Raw genomic sequence first — 14,821 nt, 5'->3', positions numbered from 1 at the left:
TTTCAGCTTCTATTTGATTTCCAAAGAACTGAACTTATCCACCTCCTTAATGGTCTATTATTCCCTTAACTACGATATGCCCTCCCCTTCTGGGGCACATGTGTTGCGATTCGACTTGAGCGAATCTTCAAACTACAGAAGAGAGCTGTTAGATATTTACTCCGACCAAACAGCAGGGCTCACTGCAGGGACTTCCTTAAAAGATTAAAAATTCTGACTCTTCCTTCCTTATTCATCTCTGAATCCGTTAGCCTAATTTGTAAGCACGGTTCTCCAATTTCAGGAAAATCGTTTCACGGCTATCCACTTAGGAACGCGGAGCACGACCTATACCTACCTACTCCACGTTCAGATTTAGTTAAGTGCTAAATATTTTACAACGCAAAAAATACACAATCACTTGCTAATTGAAATTAAATCAATTAACATATTCCAGCATTACGCAATAATTTGAGGGCATATTTAGTGGAAAGTGCCTTCTACTCATGTAAACGACTTCTAGACTAATAATAATTAATTCTGGAGATGCTATCTCTATTTAACACTAAGTCACGTTTACCATCTCATAAAGACTTCTGGGAAATAAAAATATCCAATTGTTGGTTTTCTGTCTATATTTGGACTGTTGCGTTTGTTATTTTTCGAGACTCCATTTTCAGTCAGGTTATTTATAATACGTCTAGATATTTTTTTGCCTGAAATTTTGCTGTTGAGAAACGTCTTCCATATTCTCTTAGGAAAAGGGCTGAACTTTTTATAATTTAGCAGTAAATGGGCGAAAAAGTGAGAAAACGTCAAATAATTACACAACCAGTATATATAGGTATATGACATATTTGTGTGAAATGATTTTTATTTTTATACGCGTTATATTGAAAGGATAATAAACAGGGTGTGACATTAAAAAAATGAGATTTTGATATTTACACAAATCGAAACTCATCCAATAAAAAAAGAATCTAGACTCGAAAATCGCGAGAATTCGATAACCTTAAATTTTTTAATTGAAAATTCATTTTGCAAAGGATATGTGTTAGTTAGCCTCATTTTTATTTTGCGGAATTTTCCAAATATAATGATTTTCCAATAAGAATTCAAATAATCTTAAATATTTGTTTAACTGTGCGGAAATCGAATAGGTCGTTTTTATGAAAGTTACCTTTGTTTTTACTACTAAATCAAAGAACACAATAAAATATAGGGTGTTCCGTTTAAAATTTCAAAGTTGATGTCGATACTGAAGAATTGGTATATCCTGTATAAATCAATAATTTAAAAAATTGGTCAAATACAAAGAGCTTTTGTAATTAAAGTTTCATGATAAATCTTACAGGTTTTGAGAAAAGTATATGGATTTTCTACTCAAAAGAGCGATTGATTGTTATAAATAATTTATAATAAATATATAGAAATTGAAAAATTCAGAAAAATAAATTAATTGGAAGGAACGATGATTTAGAAACAGAAAAATCGCGAAAGTATGAATGAATATAAAGCATCGCTGATAAAAAATTCTACTTTTATGTCCAAAAGATATCAACTACCTAAATACACACACAACAGCGTAGAAACATTTGGGTCATTTCGAAATTACTACATTGCTTAAGGTGAACACTATTATACCACTACAACAATTAAAATGTCTGAAGGGTGTTTCTATAATCAACTTCTCTCCAGAGATCCAAGGTAAACTTAACCTTACTAACTTTGTCCTACATACGTTCTAAATTTTCCACGCCAATTTCAATTTAACTAAATGGAGGATAGAGTGAATTGGAGTAGAACAAGAGCTGATTCTTTTGCTACCTGACTTATTTATAATTTGAAATAATTATTTATCATTTCGCATTATCACCATGTATAGACTCAATCTAGAAATTGACGTCTGAGCCTGACCGACATGAAATGTTTGGGGGTTTCTCATATGATGTCTGATTGTCTGCACGATGTGTACCACGGATATTAACTTATAACCCAGTATAAACAAAGATTAGTAACAATTGTTGATATGTATCCATCATTATGAAGTGAAGGCCTAAATGATGAGTACGGCGTGGGAGCTTTGAGATACATCATTGCTGAAAAAAATTCAAGATGAAATCTTGTGCGTGATTTTAGTAGTACATTTGCAAGATGGAGCGACAGAGGTAGACCAATGGTATTAATAGTTATAGATTAGCCGAGACCTTCAATATTTTTGCAGGGTATAGTACAGATTTATAGATGATATTTTTACACTAGTTGACGTAAATGGGATAATAGTAGATGACTTCATCTTTGTACTAAATTTGAAATATTCAACTATGAAATTCACTCACGAAATTGGAAAATCTTACCAAATGCACAATTAAATGTATCAGTTACTAGAAATACATTAGTGTGTAACAAAAAATTACCGGCATTGTTTTTTGATGATTGATTTCCCACTTAGTAATGATAGATGAGTAAAGGGAAAGAATTAATTGAGGATATGGATATAGCAGTTTTTAGCGGTTATGGCAAAGAATTTGATTAATCTTTATAGGTATAATAGGTATAATAGGTATAAGAGAACATTTTTCTAAAAAACAATATTAGAAAATTGTTCTAGTGTCTAGTACAAAAAGATTAGAAATATGTTTAAAGGATGAGATATATGTTGATTTCATAAATTTACCAATACCTTCAAAGAATTTAAGGAGAATCTAGTTTATGTGAAATATGGACGGACAAATAACCAGTTGATGCTAATAATACCGTTCATTACAATATAAGTAGCAGTAATATTAAGTTGTTAAAACGTACTCAACAATAGATTGTCAGATTGTCATGTAGTCCATTTCGTAGTTTATTAAATAAGAATTGAATTTGAAATTTCCCGTGAAAAAACATAGATTTGCATGGTGGGTTATACATTATTGTAACCAGTCCATCGTAGGAACCGCTCGTGTCTTTTGTCGTCTGGTACTTCGTTTCTTGGAAATTCAGTAACAGTAGTCAGTGGAAACAAGCGTGCAAAACAATTATTACATCATTATTTGCCGGAGTTTAAAAATTCGACGAAATTGGGAAGACTATCAATAAAAACAAAACAGGGAGGTGACGAAGCAAGAGAAACGAGTCTGCGAGAAAATATCCAAAGCTGTCTTGCAAGCGCTCAAATTTTTTCACAATACATCAAAAAACTTTGAGTCGGATATTAAAATTGGCGTTTTGGCAACTTGAATAACATTCTTTACTACAACGAAGCCCGCTTTCACTTAAGTAAGTATGTCATCCAACCAACCACATTGCACATTGTGGAGTAGATAAAACCCTATATAAGACCAAAAAAGCTTCACATTCTCTAAAAGTGACGGTTTGGGTGGAAATAACGTATGTAACAAAAGTTTTCAGACAAAATTCTAAATAACTTGAATCCAGTTGACATAATGTTTCAATTTTCATACGTCATTTCAATTTATATCAAATTGTAACTTAGTTATGGCTAGATATCCGAAAAGTATAAACAGTTTAGATGAGAATTTGTAGAAAACTCACATCTTCAATATATTTAGAGAGCAGATTATTGAGTTTTCAACCATTTAAATAACAATAAGTGAATGTAAACACGGAATACCATTTCAAACCTTCCATTAAGTGGACGGTCTAAAGCTTTGACTAATACCCAGTCAAATAGATTGGTGGAATATGCAAAAGACAAATTAGGAACATGAACTCGAAGGTTGGCTCGCCGCTTTCAAGTTTCCCACATGATCATCAGTCGAGAACTAAAGAGAAAGTTGCGTATAATTCCGATATACTGCCGTGCATTAGGAAGACATCACTTCACAGAGAACAGAGTTGTGATCAAGTTCAGTGAAAAATATTTTACCTTACCACATTCAAATCATAAAGGCAATGATAGATTTTACACTAATCCCAATGATTTGAAATATGGTTCTGAAAAAATATTTCAAGATAAAGTTTTGGTCCGATGTGCCAGGTCAGAAGCATGCATTTCTTGTCCTTATGTCGGGCATATGAAAGTAAGGCGATGGATGCACATATTTAAACAGATTGGTGTCCCTCAAAATTGGTTGAGTCTATTAATACGCAGACGATTGGGTAGAGGCTCACGACATACTATTTGTAACGAAAGAAGATAATTCCCCAGATGTTCCTCAATATCGCTTTATTGAAGAGTTTTAGGCGATATTGAGTAGAAAACAGTGTAATAAAGGTTGGGAAGCCGAAAATAAGCAACATATTTAATGTAGAATAATGACAATCTCACCGTATAGCATATGATTCAACGCGTTAAGTAAAAATTACGCGTAATTGAAGAAAATGGTCCTTTAAGTATAATTTGATTGTGTTTCTTTCTATATATATTGATGACTAAACGATCTCTAACATAATTTAATTGTTTCAAAATCGCACTACAAATTTTCTCCGATAACTTTTGCTACATGCATTATCTTCTAAAGACAGAATTGGCTAATACTTTTTTGAAAATTCACACGGCGATTTTGTAACTTTTAACTCTGCAGAATATGTGAAGATGTTACGAGATTTCCAAACACAGTTACATGATGTTAAGGGTTACAACAATAGCAAAATGGCGCAATATGTCGTACATCTGTGGCTAAAGAAATGTTCCCAAACAAATTGATCCCGTGTATAGGAGATATTATTCCATAGCATCTCCAGAATTTATTTTTTTAGTTAAACCGAGAACAATACCTCAATTAAAGGAGGAAATTCGTCAAGAAATGGTTGATATAGCCAGCGCTAGGTGTCGAAGGACCAGGTTTTAGGAATGCTAGCAGCAACTATTATTTAAAAAAAATTCCAATTAATATTCTCTTTTTTTTTGACCAAACGTTAGGTTGAATACAAATGAAAACAATTCTAGAAGTACAAAAATTAATGATCATAAAAGGTCAGCTGGTCAGCTTGGTTAGTGCTAGAAAATTTTTTATTAAGGGCTAGAGTTTTTGAGGGTCATTGAAAAATTTTAGGGAAAAAATGAAAAGTTTCACCTATGCGCGATAGAGAAGCATTTGCTGATAAATGGTGGACTTATATAAATATTTACAAGTATGTACGAGTTAATATAAAAAAATTAAATGAGTTGTCACTGTCGTAACGCGCACGTGTTTAGCCGGTTCATTGTATCATGGCAATGTAGACCTACGTATAGCTATTTACTATGAACCCGACTGAACGGGGAAAATATTCTTTTATAGAAAAGAAACTTAGGTAGTATTTAGTACTTAGTAATTTAAACATAAGTTAGAGTTGAAAAACTTGAATTATGATAAATGTATATTAGAAATTAATTTTCTATTTTAAGAAAATTGTGTTTTGCACTTTGACCTCTACATATTTCAAAAACATATCCTATTTCGTTTTCCACTATTAAATATTTGAGTTGTACAAGTTTTTTTTCTACAAAAGAATATTTTCCCCACGCCGTCTGGTTCGCAGTGAGGAGCAGTGCTAAAGTCTTCACCGCTCTTATACAATGAACCGGCCCAAAGACAATGACAACTTGTTTCATTTTTTTAATACTAAATTAAACTGTCCAAATATTTATACAAGCTGACCAATTATATCAGCGAATGCTTCTCAATCGCACATGGGTGGAGCTTTTTATTTTTTTGAGAATAAGGAGCTAAAATTTCTCAATGACTTTGAAAAACTCTAACCAATAATAAAAAAAGCTCTAGCGTTGATCAATTAATAAGACCAACTGACTTTTTACGACTAATTTCTGACCTTTCATATGGTATAATTGGTAAATCGAAATTCCACACTTGGGGTGCTAATGACAGTGAGTATTCAGTCGTATTAATACTACGAATGGTCTCAGAAATATGAACTTATCTCCGTAGTAAGAGATGACCTATAAAAGCTGGGAATGACCGCTTATCCATTACTAGTGCTTTAAGAAATTCTCAGAATTGTCTCATTCCGATCATTTGTAGGACATTGGATTGAACAAAAACTTAAAAATATACAAAATAATTTCAATAACTGAATGACCTCTGTTTGATGATTTGTAGTGTGGGATCATAAGAAAAAGTTATTCAAAAGTTTCAACTAATAAATTTAATAGGTAAACGAAAGCGCAAAATTTATTGCTGCCGATTAAAATACTAAGAAATATTAAGGAAAATATTGAAATAAATTGCAAAAATCGGTGAAATTTATGTTTAAATTAATACTAATATTTTCTGGAATATTAAAAAAAAACTATAAGCATGAAAATATTTCTAAGAAAAAATATTTTGTGTTGTGTTCGCTAGGTATTATTTTCGTATTGAGAATTATATATAGTTCGCATACGAAATATATTTTGTCAAAATAAAGATGTTATTCTAGAAATTTAATACACACTCAGTGTTAATATTTTAGAATATACTCTAAGTAAAAACTAGTATCGATGAAAATTTAATGAATGATATTTTATATTGAAGAAAAAAAATTAATTCTCTTATTTTTGATAGACTATGAATAAATATATCTTGTACGTTTACCAGAACTAACAATATGTCAAAAACTATCCTAGATTCTATTTATTTGAAACATGTGAAAATGCAAAACAATAAAGCAAGACACGTAACACATATATTGACATGTACTGCAATGGAATTCATACTACCTTTGATGTACAGAAACAACATTCAAATTCACTAGGAATTTCTTCAATTTTTTCAGTCTTCTTCAGCGTATCAGATTTTTTACTCTCGGCCTATAAAACAGAAACAATAAAAATATTTTCGAGTTATAAACGGTGTCTGTGATTCATACGATTATCATAAGTATGGAACAACATTTTTAATCCAATTTTTGTATTTATTAATTTCCAACATTAGCATATATATTTATCTTTATTTTACAAGAAAAACTCAGTGATACGTTTTCAATTAACAACTAAGCAATTGGAATAAATTTAAATTTCTGTAAACTGAAAAAAACATTTCAATTCTAAATGCAAATATTTTGAATTTTTGTCTGTAAGAGATGAAGCAACGAGCAGCTTCTTAAATATGATAAAATTTGAAGTGTAAGCTATAAATATAAAATATAAAAATGTGACAAGTATAATGAAATTGGAATGTCTCTCAAAACATTTTATTAATTTTTAATATTATGGTAGTACAGTATCAGTAGTCTTCAATATACAAGTTCGGATACCTCAACTTCTAATTCGTTTAGAAATCAAACAATTATGTATTATTTCGTGAGTCTGTAACCCATAATGTACAGACCCGCTCTAGAAACTGGATGTATGCATTAAGGGAATCCACATAGTAGAAAGGTGGTGTAGTGGCTTAAACGTAGCAGGTATAGCACCCACATCTGCTATCAAAGAAAACACTATCAAAAAATTGCATGATATATTGAAATATCCGAAAATAGTTATATACTGGGTGGCCTATTAGTGTGTGGAAGTGCAATAACTTACTTAAGTTAAAATATACAAAACAAAATTTTAAATAAAAGTTGTTATACCTGCACAGATACACATTTCTAAAATATTTTAAGATATACAATGTTCAACCTAAGCGTGACAACATGAAGTTAAGTTTTTCTAAATAGTACACTTTGTATATTTGTTTACCATCGAATTTAGCGTGAAATTCTGTATGTAGTCCTGTCTTTTCTTTTCCTATAAATTGTGACGTTGCTAAGTTGGAGCGAAAAATTTGAAGATTCGACGAAAATTGGTGTACTACATTTGAATGCTGCATAGTGAACGTTATTAGGGAGAAGTAACTAAATTTGTTTGTTAAGTACGAAGGTAAAGGATGACTGAAATGTCTGAATAAGTAGAAGTTTCGTTTGGAGTTCGGGGTGTTTTTTAGATAAACTTAATTCAGGAGATTTCAATTAGCAAAAACTTCAATTTTTCAAATGGAACATGCAGTATATTATTTTACTATGTTATAAAACTATTTTATCCCTTCAAATTATGTCTCATAATGTACACTCTAATAATGACTGTGTTTTAGTTTATGATTTAAAAATATTCACCAGTAAACACTGAATGTGACGTTTAAAGTACTTCTAGTTTTGTGACAAAATCAAACCAGTAATTTTATACCTTTAAAAACTGTAATAAATAGTGTACCTACAAAACTCAAAATAAATAAAAATAACTAACAGCAAATAAGAAAGAACTGAAAACTTTAGATAACTATTTTATTAAATTTTCAAATGTTCTTATTTGTTATTAGTTATTTTTGTTTATTTTTAGTTTTGTACGTACACTATTTATTACAGTTTTTAAAGGTATAAAATTACTGGTTTGATTTTGTCACAAAAACTAGAAGTATTTGAAACGTCACATCCGGTGTTTACTTGTTAAAAAGGTTAATATTTTTAAATCATAAACTAAAAACACAATTTTCTTGAAAACAATCAATTTTAGAGTATACATTACCAGACATAATTTGGATGAAATAGTTTTATAAGATGGTAAAATAATATAGTGCATGTTCCATTTGAAAAAATTAAGGTTTTGCTAATTGAAATCTCCTGAGTTACTGCTTATCTTAAAAACACTCTGAGCCCCAAACGAAACAATGAAAGTTCTACTCTGTTCAGACATTTCAGTCATCCTTTACCTTCGAACTTACCAAACAAGTTTAGTTACTTGTCACTAATAACGTTTACTGGGCAGCATTTATATGTAGTACACAAATTTTCGTCAAATCTTCATATTTTTCGCTCCAACTTGGCAACGTCACATTTTATGCGAATAGAAAAGACGGGACTAGATGCAGAAAAATACATGTGTACAGTGTACTATTCAAAAAAAACTTAACTTCACGTTGTCACGTTTAGGCTGAACACCCTGTATACCTAAAAATATTTTAGAAATGTGTTTCTGTGCAAATAGTACAAATTTTATTTAAATTTTTTTTGTATATTTCATCACAAGTAAGTTATTGCACTTCCACATACTAATGGACCACCCTGTAGTAGTCTTGAATACCATATGGTACATAATATTCTTACTGCCGAACTTAACTTGACAAAAATGTCTTTATGAAGACTACAACTAATGTTGCATATAGTCAGGGGTGGATAAAAGGTATAAGCACTCGTGAATGGATATTGTGTCCCTGTATTTTGATTTTAATCATCTCATTTACTTTCGATAAATTTCCAATAGCATTCTATAAGTCTAAATCTGTTATTAATATATTGTTTACTTTAAAAAGTCAAAAAAAATTACCTATAATTCAGAGAAATATAAGAAAAACTTATAAACGGAGTGAGAGCATTATATAACAGACAAAAAATTATGTCAGAGTTAGTCAAGACAACAAACAACTGAAAGTTGAATAACGGATGTTATTAACCCCAATATATTTGGCCATAGTATTAATTTAAGGAATAAAAAGAAGCAAAAGATAAATAAAACAGTATAAAGTCGCACAAAGAAAAATGGAAGACATTAAAATTCCGGATTTACTTAACTTAAAAACATACAATGTCAGTTTACAAATAATGAATACGAAAATAACGAACACTACGTAAGTAACTCGTTGATAAAAACCTAAAAGGAGAAGACACTTTAACTAGTTAGTAAAATAGAGCAGGTCGAAAGGTTCAAATAGCGTGGAATGGAAGAAATGATCAAGAGGATTGGAGAGAAATGGAAGGAATATATAAAAAGCTGTACCTATATTGACATTAGGATAAGAATCACTAACACTTAAGCAAAAAACATAGTAAAGGCATGAGATTTATAAGAAGATTGGAGAAAAACAAGATAAAATAAAATATGGATAACATTATGAGGGAAAATTTGAACTTAAAATGAATTCAAAACAAAATCATTGAACGACAATCAATATAGTTTTGGCAAGTCATGAGATTAAAGAGAAAAATAATTATTAAGGAAGGCATATGAAACACTAACTTACAGAAACAACAAAGGAAGACCGAGAAGAAGTTGGACAAAAGAAATGAAGATGGCGGGAGAAAACGAGTAATAAAATAAATCAAAAGAAGGGGGAAAGGAAAAGATTGAAAGGCATTGGAATTGAGTAAGTAAGTACATTATGCATTTCAATATTTTACAGTAAGCTTTAAGAAAACTGGGATTCGAAAAATTGTGTCGAAAAAGTTTGATAGTAACTGAAATTGATATACAAAAAACTGTAATACTGTGTTTGATAGAACTATAGAATATTCTGCTTTTAGCAAAACAATTCTAATACACCATGTCATAGGAAGACAAAAAAGAAAAATAATATTTTAACAGTAAGCATACTATTTGCAAAAGAGAATTTTGAAAAAGATCTTAGCATATGCATTCAGATTCCAAAATCTATAAAATAAATGTACACATTGTACGGCTCTTTATCCTACAGAAAATTTATTTGTGTTAGAAAATTAATCATGATCAAATCATTACCATTTCAGTGAACGCTGAATACTTATAAACGTGTGAACGTTAGTATAAATACTCACTTAAATAGATAATTATCATACATTATATTGATTTCTTGCATAGCTCTTACAACGAGTCAAGAGGAATATGCAAACATTAGGGATATTTTATGAGGTGACGGAATCACGATAAAACAAGTTATCGCAAGTAGTTAACCCAGTAATATTTAAATGAATGTAGCCGCAAACAGTTGACAATTGGAAAATTGGATTTTGAAAACGGTTTTATCGTTTCTAGAGATGGTTGAGGTAGTATAATCTTAAATCAAACTCTGTAGCTATTAGCTGCAGAACGAGTTTCAAATATTTATTCTCCCATTTTAATCTCAAGCAATTGTCATCATTTTAAGGTTTTGTTTCCTTTTCGAAGACAAATTTGGGTTTCTGTTCCAGAGGTTTTCTTAGCTTATTATGAAATTATTAGTAATACATTTCGCTTACTAGAGACGGACATTTATGAGGTTTGATGAAATAAACAGGGAATAAATTGTTATAGCAACAGTTAGTCACATATCATCTAATGTGTGCTGAAACAATCAGCTTATTAATCTGCTACTATAGCTACTTTGCTGTAGATGGAGTGTGATGAAACAAGGATATTGACTCTTCACAAGTGTTATGAGCGATATGAAATTGTAAATAAATCAGTCGAGGACGAGAAACGAACGGAAGGTCCTTCAATGAAACAAATAAAAAGATTTTGGACTAATGATTGCAAGGAGAATAAATTTCAGTTTGCATGGAATTGAAAGATTTATCGTATGGTTATAGGAAGACACTTAGTTCTTAATCGAAAACCTGTGGCACTCTACTCTAGAAAGGCTCAACAATCGAAGTCTCAAATTGAAGTCATGGTTATTGTTTTCTTGTGAAATATAGTATGTTCTACTGCAAGCTCCGAAAATTACCGGGTACTAGGTGGTTTGCGACAAAAAAGACGTGAAACTGAGCCAAAGGCTTTCTTTTTCTTTATGATAACGTGCCGTGTCATGAACGTTTTGCATAATATTAGAAAAATTTGTTTTATTTCTATTAGATAGTTTATGAGAAATTGATGTATGATTCTGGAGAGCTGGATTTTAATTTGTTACCTATACTGAGTTAGACCTAGGGTGTTATCTGTGTATTTCGGAAGTTATTTTTATTTTTCTGTCAATAATTTCACGAAATCATAAGTGAAAAAGTAAACTATTATTTTGACTCACATATTCTTGGAAAACATTTGTTAGAACATTTTAGGCATTATTCAAATTTTCTGAATTTTTAGTCTTCATCAATGTTGTACCTGAGGGTACTTTTAAATCGCATAACAATAATCGGAATGCCAAAGTTTTTAACTAATTATCTATATTCATTAACACCACAATTTGTGATGAGATGAGAAATTCAAGACTCAATATTCAAGACATTTTGAATTCTGTTATGAAATTTTTAATGTATTTGATTTTTTTCTTCCATTATAGGAGGTAAAATAAGAAGTATTTATAGATGCTTCACTTTTAACTTTTTCTAAGATGCTGAAGTCCTCTAGATTCATAGTATTGTAAATAAAATTACTTCCAAACGAGTTCTTAGCTGCTAAAACTATTCCTATCTTTTCACGTCCTTTCTAACCTTTCTAACCAGATATAATACCCTACGACCTCTAATTGAAAAATAGAAAATTTGTTCAAAGGAAAATGTCCTTCCAGAAATAAATTCAACGTTGTGACGAATATATTTCTGGCCGAAGGCAGTAATAGTCCAAGGGCAACCTACAAAAAATGCATGTTATAAAGTACATGAAAGGTTAGTGCATAACTCGCATAGACGCATAACTGTCATAAAGGTGACACAATATGTAACTTTCGTCTGCCGGACCAAATCGGTCCTGTTTGTAAATGCGAGCCGCGTGAAAATTCAAGAAAATAAAAAAATAGGTACACACAAGATTCTTTTCTCTTAATGTTATTTCAGTCGTAAGTATCAGCGGAAAACCATTGGCAGAAGTTTTTTCTGTCCTCAAGTCTCCGGCAGACGTGAAAAAAGGTGATTGGAAAAATCACCTGAAAAATTATATAAGCAATGACAGACGTTTTCGGGATCCCAAAGTCCCTGGTTGTCGAAAAAGAAAATTGCTTTCCTCGTCCAGTTAGTGTACTTGGTTAATTCTTACAGTTTACATAAATATGCTCATTGTGTGCATTGTTGCAAGCTACCCTAAATTAAAAAAATTATCGCATGCGATTTATTTCTAATTCACAAGCTTATGAAAAAAGTGTAATATAAATAAGATGAGATATTTTGTCACAATTTTTTCAGTTTATGAACTTGAATTTTCTGATATATCGATTTGACTATGCATTTGTCTGATTGCCGAGCTGTTGTCGCCGCTATTCTTTGAAAAATTTAGAGAGGTGAATGCGTAAGTATGTGAATTATCGATACTATGAGCTGACATCTCCAAGTCACGTACCCGGAGGCTGGGCAGTCAAAACATCCGTGGTGATAAGACCAACGTCGCTAAGGGTTGAGCGAATTGAAGCTCGAGTTGACGTGATTGAGTCAGTCATTGCCATAGCTGCTTGGGAAGCACACGCAAAAAATCAGTCTGGATATGAAGATTCGTACGGTTTTAATTAATTGAAGTATCGACGTAGATTTTTATCGTGATATATTCCGAAGCATCGGAACCAGAGACCAAAGTATTTTCTAGGCCATTATTGTAGTAATATAGGCAAACTGCCATCGTTTAATGAAACGAATCAAAAATGTTTGAAAGATGTCATAGAGACCTGCACAAAAGAAAAACAGTATTGTGATTAAATTTTACCAGAGACAATATCATCTGTGGGATATCATCATCACTGCTATAAACTTTTCTCTGCTATCGAAAGCAAAGACTATGAAAAAAATGAAGTTGTGAAATCGTATCGAAAGCGTAGTGGATCTCAATCAACGTCTCCTTCGAGTTCTCGCAGCAGCTCTCCAAAAAGTACCAGTACTGATAAAATATGTCCCAACTGTGGTAAACAAATGCTTGTGGCCAATTACAAACGAATAGCGCGCAAACGAGTAAGCGTGCAGCCGCTGAGATAGGTGTGCCAAGGTGCTTCAAATGTCGGACGCCGGAAAAATAAGCATTCTTTACTTGTTTATTCATCGTATTGCGATAATTTTTTTAAATTTGGGATAGCTTGCCAAAATGCACATAATAAGCATATCCCTGTAAATATCAAACTGGAAGAACTAACCAAATTCATTAACTGGGGGAAGCAATTTTCTTTTTCGAAAATCAAGGACTTTAAGAAAAAACGTCTGTCACTGTTGTTTACCTGGTAGTTATTACCTACAGATGAGATGCAAATAAAATCACGCGTGTAATTCATGACATTTGTGAGGTGAGTTTTCCGACGTCCTATTTTCATGTCTGGCGAGAGAGAAAACGTCTGCCATAGCTTTACAGCTGCTGTTGATGACCTAAGAAAGAAATAGAAAAAAGAATCTCGTCTGTACCTTATGTAATTTTTCAGGTGAGTTTTCCGATCAACTTTTTTCACGTCTGCCGGAGACTTGAAGACAGAAAAAACATCTGCCAATGTTTTTCCGCTGATACTTACGACTGAAATAACGAAAAGAATCTTGTACCTAATTTTTTTATTTTCCTGAATTTCCACGAAGTTCACGCGGTTCGCATTTTCAAACGTTTTCGATCTGGTCCGGTAGACGAAAGTTCCATAATGTGTCACCTTCAGGCCGCCAAGTTATGCACCAACCTTTCATATACTTTATAACATACATTTTTTGTAGGTAGCTCTTGGACTATAAAGTATAACTTTGTTTTTAATGAAATATTTCACAAATATGGTACTACTAGTATATCTCTTGTAACTAACAACTCTAGAAATAACTATACTTCTGTTTCCAGTTTTTAATTGTTGAAATGAGAAAATATATTTCCATTTTCCAGCTATAATAAATACCATTTAGGAAACAAAACTTATCTGTTCTGAATGATTTCAAATACTTATCCAGTTATATCAAGGACAATATAGATTTTAATCAAGGAAAAGATCAAGATAGTTTTAAAAACAATAAGCTGCAATTTACGAATAGACATCAATATCCAGCCAAGTAAAAAGAGTCCTGCCGGTCATACTCGAATTACAGATGGTTATAGAATATCCGAAGAAGATCCTCTGAAATGTTAGCCCGACCGTCAGACATATTCTCGTAAACTTTCTAGAATAAGAAGACGAAAAATTAGAGGAAAAACCCATTGACGTGAACAGAAAATCTAATAACTCTAGAAGAGATAATATAAAAAACAGTGGTGTTCCTGAAAACATCAGACTATATAAAAATGTATAAAAGACTCAGAATATATTATATAGAAGAATATTATAGC

General features: G+C 31.6%; 1 protein-coding gene across 2 annotated transcripts in view; it reads right to left on the bottom strand.

Annotated features, from left to right (window-relative positions):
• LOC130443847 (potassium voltage-gated channel protein Shab) overlaps nt 1-14,821 on the bottom strand; it is a 187,354-nt gene that overhangs the window by 40,980 nt on the left and 131,553 nt on the right. For both annotated transcript variants that reach the window (XM_056778709.1, XM_056778710.1), the window contains exon 9: nt 6,629-6,718. In XM_056778709.1, the coding sequence (XP_056634687.1) occupies nt 6,629-6,718 (90 nt within the window). The remainder of the gene's footprint in view (nt 1-6,628; nt 6,719-14,821) is intronic.

The sequence above is a fragment of the Diorhabda sublineata genome, chromosome 5, assembly GCF_026230105.1.
Source record: "Diorhabda sublineata isolate icDioSubl1.1 chromosome 5, icDioSubl1.1, whole genome shotgun sequence".
Classification (NCBI taxonomy): domain Eukaryota; kingdom Metazoa; phylum Arthropoda; class Insecta; order Coleoptera; family Chrysomelidae; genus Diorhabda; species Diorhabda sublineata.
This window is presented reverse-complemented; position numbering and strand designations above follow the sequence as displayed.